The sequence below is a fragment of the Propithecus coquereli genome, unplaced genomic scaffold, assembly GCF_000956105.1.
Source record: "Propithecus coquereli isolate 6110/MARCELLA unplaced genomic scaffold, Pcoq_1.0 Scaffold362, whole genome shotgun sequence".
In the NCBI taxonomy this organism is placed as follows: Eukaryota; Metazoa; Chordata; class Mammalia; order Primates; family Indriidae; genus Propithecus; species Propithecus coquereli.
The window spans coordinates 2,126,304-2,134,118 of NW_012149308.1; the positions used below are offsets into that span (position 1 = coordinate 2,126,304).

The 7,815-nt window shown below is 37.1% G+C and overlaps 1 protein-coding gene across 1 annotated transcript in view; it reads right to left on the reverse strand.

Moving 5' to 3' along the window:
- RPS6KA3 (ribosomal protein S6 kinase, 90kDa, polypeptide 3) overlaps window positions 1–7,815 on the reverse strand; it is a 116,620-nt gene that overhangs the window by 36,304 nt on the left and 72,501 nt on the right. Inside the window, exon 8 of the mRNA XM_012651678.1 lies at window positions 629–689. Coding sequence (XP_012507132.1) covers window positions 629–689 — 61 coding nt within the window. The remainder of the gene's footprint in view (window positions 1–628; window positions 690–7,815) is intronic.

Here is a 7,815-nt window from a genome sequence, read left to right on the forward strand (position 1 = left end):
AACTCCTGAGCTCAAACAATCCGCCCACCTCGACCTCCCAGAGAGCTAGGATTACAGGAGTGAGCCACCGCACCCGGCCTAGGTGTCGGCTTTAACATGTACAGGTAGTTTAATTACAGTTTTGAAAATGTCAAAAAAAAAAAACAACATGCAACTTTTAAAAAACAAGGCATCCTAAAATACAAAAAATTGAATAGGTTTCAACACTCCTACCAGCTCTATCAACTCAATTCAACGAACATTCATCAAGCATCTATAAAAACATAGCAGATGTGGTGAAGAATGGATATGCCCAAAAAGGTCTATTTCAAGGGAGGGAAGAGAACAGAAGGGCGAGAGGAGATATTGTATATAGGTGAAAGAGCAAAGGTTTTTTGGAGTTAGATCTGGATTAAGATCTGTGTAAATCTTGAGAGCAAGATAACTTATTTAAGCTCTGAGCCTCAGTTACCTCTCAGCTATAAAATGGGGATGATACTACTATACCTTTGAGAAGTGTGTGACTATTTGAGATAAGGCATATACTCAGAGTCTGGTGTGTAAGAGATATTTGATTAAATGGTAGCTATCATTATTATACTCAAAAGTAGCACCATGAATATGATTAAAGAATAGAACAATTTATTACCAGCAATGAGTAGTACAGGAATTCAGAGAAAGGGAAGATGGGTTTTACTCGCATAGAAAGGCTAGAAGAAAGAGGTGGGGTTAGGGCACAAGCTTTAAGACTTTTCGAGTGGAATTTAGATGGATGGGAAGGATAGGGCCTAGAAGAGAAGAATCCAGGCATGGAGTACCAGTGCAATCAAAGACATGGAGGCATGAATGATGAACAGGAAGGAACCAAATCAGTGTGGAAACAGAGGTTTACTACTGGTGAGGTGAAGTAGGGAGGATCTAGATTCTTGACAAGTTGGAACGCCAGGATGAATTTATATTTGAGCCTGTTGGCAAAGCTCTCTTTCAGCAACCAAACATTTCCTGAGCCAAGTCTATGTGTTAGGCACTAGAGATACAAATAAAAATAAGATAATCTGCAAGAAGCTCATAATCTACTAGCAATGACAGACAAGTAAATAAATGATTAGAATACATTCTGATAAATACTATGATTAAAGATTAAAATAGAAAGATCGTGTCAAAGATTAAAATAGAAAGAATGGGGTGTAATTCTAGCACTTTGGGAAGCCGAGGCGGGAGGATCGCTTGAGGCCAGGAGTTCGAGACCAGCCTGAACAACAAAGTGAGACACCTCCCCGCCCACCCCCCAAAAAAGAAAAAGAATGGGAAAGAGACTCTTTTTGAGATGGTGAGAATGAGAAGGTTGAGTCGGTTTTATTTTCAATTTGAAGTGACAACAGATATTTAAAATATAGAGATAAGACTTCTGGGGAAAATAAAGCAGCTAAAAAATATCCTATTTTTCCCATTCTACTGGTTTTCCATCCCCAACTGGGAAATTTTGGTCCCATTGACTGAAAATGGGCAAATCAAGGACAGGAATTGATTGTTCTTGATGTCTACGCAGCTCTGTCTTTTAACTGGCTTGTCCAGCTACTATGTCAAATTCAACATCAATCTCTGATTTCATTATCTTGTCCTATCACTACAACTCTGGTGTCTTCCTCATAATATCTGACAGGCCCTTTCTATTTTTCATGTGAATGAAGTTCATCACCAAGGCCTGCTGATAATCCTATTCCAGTTTAGCCTAAATTTCTCCTTTTTCCATTGTTACCCACACAATTTTGCATTAGTTCCTATTACCTTAGAGCTGGATTCCAAATTTCTACCTCTTTCAATTAGTATACAAAGCTTATCATTTAAAAATCACTCCTCTGCTCAGTAAGCAGCAAAAAATCCACCAATATATTTATTATATATCCCTCTTCTATTATTCTACCACACTGAAAAGAACAATTATTTGGGAGTTAAGAACTATAGTTTAGTGGCTATGCTAATAACTAGATGAGTTACCTTGGTCAGATCATTTCATTGCTCAGGGAATTCCTATTTCCTTCTCTATAAAATGAGGGGCTACAATAAGAGGATTTTCTTTTGCTTATGATTATCCTGTCAGATAGTTTTCTTTCCAACATTTTCTTACATGTAATATTGATGAGACTCTGTTTAGTTGAAAATAAGCACTGAGATTCTCCCACTAAAGAATTTCTTCATTTTGTCTGAGGTGGGACCTGTGTAATAATTCTAATTCTGGTTTGTTTTGTTTATGTCAAGACCCAGTAACAAATATAAACCCTCCTACAATCAGGGATTTTGATTAGTATATACTAGTTCAGAAGAAGACATATTTTATATTGGTCAACTTCTAAATCCTAAAATAGAATTTGTTAATACTGACTCATGCTGGCAAAGCAACTAGATTCCTCTGAAAAAATTTTTTTAATATAATAGTTATTAGATTTAAACCCTCCTTGACTTAAACATGAGTGTGAACAAGAAGAAATGCTGTTATGTTTCTAGAACTATGTATTAGGAAACTTTTTTTTTTTTGGTTAGCTAATTTTATTTATTTATTTTTGAATACAGAACTTTATTATTATTATTTTAATTGACAGATAAGCTCTATCCTTCTAAGTGAAGTATCACAAGAATGGAAAAACAAGCACCACGTGTACCAAGCCAAGTCTCGGTACTCACCATTAAATTGGTACTAATTGATTAACACTTATGTGCACATATGGAAGAAACTGTTTTAAGCAGCAGTTTACAAAACCTTTTAGGCCAACAGACCACTTTAATAGGACAAAAGACCCCATTAACTTGACCTAATGCCACTGACTTCTATCTGACCCCATTTATTGCAGTAATAGGAACTTTAAAATGGAAAGGGACTTCTGATTAAATATGGATGTTTTACTCTCTACTTTCTTCCAAAATACCATTGAAATGACAATAATGGAAAAATTATGCATTAACTCACAAGGACAGGAAGCAACAGGAGAGGAAGCAATGGCAGAAGAAGATGGGTAAGTGGTAACTAACAAAGAAGACTAGAGAAAGCTAAAATCTAAGCCTAAAGAAAGGAAGCCCATGAGAAATAAGCAAATTCTTGCCCAGAACCCTTTCCAATCTGCTTTTTAGTACCTCACTATTAAAGGAGCAATAGATAGCAAAGGATCCCCAGGCATTTGAGAAAAGTAAAAACAGAAAAATAAACAGAAAAAAGGAAGAAAGGGAAACAAAGACAAGGTGAGAAACAGAACACAACAAAACAAAATTCAACCTTGTAATTTATATTCATTGAGAGAGCAAAGATGGTATGTTACCCATGAAACAAGAACAAGAAGCTTTAAAAAGGCTGGGGCAGGAGAAGGAATACATATTCTCAGAAAATGAACTATAAGGAAAAGACAAGAAATGGAGACAGAGCTCACAGATAAAAAGACTTAAAGAGATATCAACCAATTCTGAAGTATAGACCTGGTATTGTATGAATCTTGATTTAAACAAATTGCATGAAAAAAAATGAACTGTAACAGTAGGCACAAGTAGAAATTTGAACACTGAATGGATATCTGTATGTTAATTTTTAAGTATAATAACAGAGATGTATTATTTCTTTTAGGAGTATTTACTTTTTAAAGACATATACTAAAATATTTATGTAAGAAATTACACAATGTCTGGGATTTGCTTCAAAATGTCAAGAGGGGAAGGAGAGAATACAGATTAAAAAGGTCAATAGAGGCTGGGCATGGTAACTCATGCCTATAGTCCCAACACTTTGGAAGGCCAAGGCAGGAGGATCACTTGAGCTCAGGAGTTCAAGACAAGACTGGGCAACATAGCAAGACGCTGTTTCTACAAATTTTTTTTTTAAAAGTCAGCTGAGTGTGGTGGTATGCATCTGTAGTCCTAGCTACTCAGGAGGCTTAGGCAGAAGAATCACTTGAGCCCAGGAGTCTGAGGTTGCAGTGAGCTATGATCATGCCATTGTATCCCAGCCTGGGTGACAGAGTGACACCCTGTCTCAAAAACAAAACAAAACAAACAAGGTCAATAGAAGGGTTGGAAGATAGTTGATGAAATTTCCCAGAAGACAGAACAAACATGGAAAATAGACAAAAATGGAAAATAGAAGGGGGATAAAAAAAGAGGAGGCCCAATATATTCAAAGAGTAGCAGTTACAAAATGAATAAATGACAAAAAACTTTCCCAATACTGAAATGCATTTCTAGGTTGAAAGAGACCACTTCATATCTGATATGATGAATTTTTAAAAACGCATACTAAAGAATACCACAGTATAAATTTGAGAACACCAGGGATGAAGAGTAGATTCTAAAGACTTCCACAGAGGAAAAGCAGTTTACACACAAAGGACTGGGAGTCACAATGGCAATAAACTTCATCATTGCAACACAGGAAACTAGAAGACAATGGAAGCAATGCCTTCAAATATCTGGGGGAAAATTATTTCTAATCTAGAATTTTACATCCAGCCAAATTATAAATTAAGTGAGGGGGTAAAATAAAGGCATTTTCAGACATGCAGGGTCACAAAAAATACACCATCCATTAACCTTTTCAGAGGTAGCTACTAGAAGATAGGTTCTACCAAAACTAGAAAGTAAACTGAGAAAATGGTAGATACCAAATTTAGGAAAAGAGATGGAGTACAGCAAAGATGTGAAGGAAATGTGACTCCAGTAGATCATTTGGTTTAGCTAGGAACAATTTTTATAAAGCTGTAAAAATGAAAACATTACTGGGAAGACGTGAAAAGGGAAATTGTGTGTGGGTGGCAGTGTGAGAGAACTAAATCCTAATCTTCCATGTTAGGAAGTCAATAGATTATGGCTTCAAATGAAACCAATCAAAGAACTGCAGTATAAGAGTAGTAAATATGAAGGCAAATGGCAGAACCAGCAGTAAAGAATTGAAAGTCATTGTCTCTGGAGGTCAAGAATTCGGATAGGCAGGAGGGTGGGTAAAGCACTGCTATCTTACAGGATAATACTCTGTACAGATATTACTTTGATAAAAATAAAAATTACATTCAAGAACACATTCAGGGGCCAGGCACGGTGGCTCAAGCCTGTAATCCTAGCACTTTGGGAGGTTAAGGTGGGAAGATCACTTGAGGCCAGGAGTTTCAAAACCAGCCCTGGCAATATCGAGACTCCATCTCTACAAAAAATAAAAGAGTTATCTGGTGGTGGGGGATGGTGGTGCATGCCTATAGTCCCAGCTACTAGGGAGGCTAAGGCATCAGGATTGCTTGGGCCCAGGAGTTGGAGGGTGCAGTGTGCTATGATGATGCCACTATACAACAGCCTGGGCAATAGAGTGAGACCTTGTCTCAAAAAAAAAACAAAAACAAAAAACACATTCAGAATTATCCAGCAGCCTGAAATTCCAATAAGTCAAATATTTTCACTTTGATCCCTCCCATAGCTTGTATCTGTAAAATTTTACATAACTGTAGTGGCGCAATTTGTTATAATTTTTCACTTACATATTTTCATTAAGTTCATTTTTGTAATTATATTTAAAATACTTCGCTTTAATAATATTCTATTAAGTGGTAAACCATAACTTTCTACACATTCCTCTATTTTTCCATGTGTATGTGATTTCTAAATTCTTGCTACTGTAAATAATGTTGCAATGAGAATTTTCAAGCATATGAATTCCTTTCTGAGGTTATTTCCTCAGGTCAATTTAGCAGCAATAATGGCTCTTTGTACTTATTGCAAAACTGTTTTCCAATTTATGCTGCCACCATATGAAATAACTCATTATTTAATATGCATTTCTTTCATTTTCAGCAAAACTGCACACTTCCCCAAAGATTATTTATTTTATCTCCTTGTGTAAACTTTATTCTAAAATCCTTTTATGTGGAGGGTATAATGATATTTATTATTAACTCCTAACTCCATCATTCTTCTGACATTAGTTGAAATTGTATTGCAAGGAAAAGCTTTCCCTTCTCCTGCATTAATTAATTTATGAATTAACTCATGGATTCTTGTTTTATTCAATGGGCTGTAATCTATCACTATCATTCATTATTGCCATGTTCAAATTGTCCCAGGTTTGGTCAGTAGTAGCCCCTTAATCAACTCCTTATATTTTTTTTTTTTTTTTGAGACAGAGTCTCACTGTGTTGCCCGGGCTAGAGTGCCGTGGTGTCATCTTAGCTCACAGCAACCTCAAACTCCTGGGCTCAAGTGATCCTACTGCCTCAGCCTCCCAAGTAGCTGGGACTACAGGCATGCACCACCATGCCCGGCTAGTTTTTTTCTATATATTTTTAGTTGTCCAATTAATTTCTTTCTGTTTTTAGTAGAGACGGGGTCTTGCTCTTGCTCAGGCTGGTTTCGAACTCCTGAGCTCAAACAATCCGCCCGCCTCAGCCTCCCAGAGAGCTAGGATTACAGGCGTGAGCCACTGCGCCCGGCCCTCAACTCCTTATATTAATATTTGAGACAAAAATTTTCCTATTTATACTATTTTTCATTTTTATGAAACTTAAAACATTTTTATACTGTCAATTTGTTTGTAATTTGCTCAATATCTCTTCATAAGTTTCCTAGATGTGTTAAGTTGCAAAATTCAGTTAGGTTGGAGTTTGTTATGGTGTAGGGTTTAAGAGAAGACTCTAAATGTTTTCCAGGTTGCTCAGGGGTATTTAAAAACAATTTAAGAAATCATTATTTAGTTTCCCATTGTTCTGTATACCTGCTTTGTCATACAGTGCAGCAGGTACTCAATATTTTTGTAACAAATATATTAAAATGTAATACATATTCTGTACTATTTTGTTCCACTGATTTCTATGCCTATATTATTCCCCCCAATAACACTCTGAATGACTGCTGCTTTAAATAAGTTTTAGTACCTGACAGAGCTTGTTCCCTTCTCATTATTCTTCTTTTCCAAAATACTCTGGATTCAGAAATGAAATTGCGAATCATTTTTTTAAGTTTTAAGGAAAATGCAACTGGAATCTTAACTGATATTGAGCTAACTGCATGGCTAGAGGAATACTGAGATTCTTTTCTGTTTTTTTTTTTTTTGAGACAGGGTTTCCCTTTGTTGCTCAGGCTTGGAGTGCAGTGGCTCATCATAGCTCACTGCAACCTCAAACTCCTGGGCTCAAGTGATCCTCCTGCCTTAGCCTCCCAAGTAGCTGGGAATATAGGCATGCACCACTATGCCTGGCTAATTTTTTTTTTTTTAAACTTTTTGTAGAGATGGGTTCTCACTCTTGGTCAGGCTGGTCTTGAACTCCTGGCCTCAAGCGATCCTCCCGTCTTGGCCTCCCAAAGTACTAGGATTACAGGTATGAGCCACCACGCCTGGCTTGAGATCCTTAACAGTTAGCCTTCTCTAATAGGACTTGGGCATTTATTTCCTTTCCTCATGCCTTGTAGGTTTCTCAGAGTTTTGTAGTTTCCCTTACATATATAACACATAACACAAATCCTATCAAATACATAAAAACAAACTACTTTTGTGAATGAAATGAATTCTATTTATGCAGCTTTGTAACATGGAATTCATGAGAATAAAGCTACAAAAGTAGTGATAGGCCAGGCGCGGTGGCTTGTGCCTGTAGTTCCAGCACTTTGGGAGACCAAGGTGAGAGATTGCTTGAGCCCAGGAGTTCGAGATCAGCCTAGGCAACATAGTGAGACCCTGTGTCTACAAAAAATTTAAAAATTAGCCAGGTGTGGTGGTGCAGGCCTGTAGTTCCAGCTACTGAGAAGGCTGAGGCGGGAAGATAGCTTGAGCCCAGGAATCAGAGGCTGCACAGAACTGAGATTGTGCCACTGCACTCC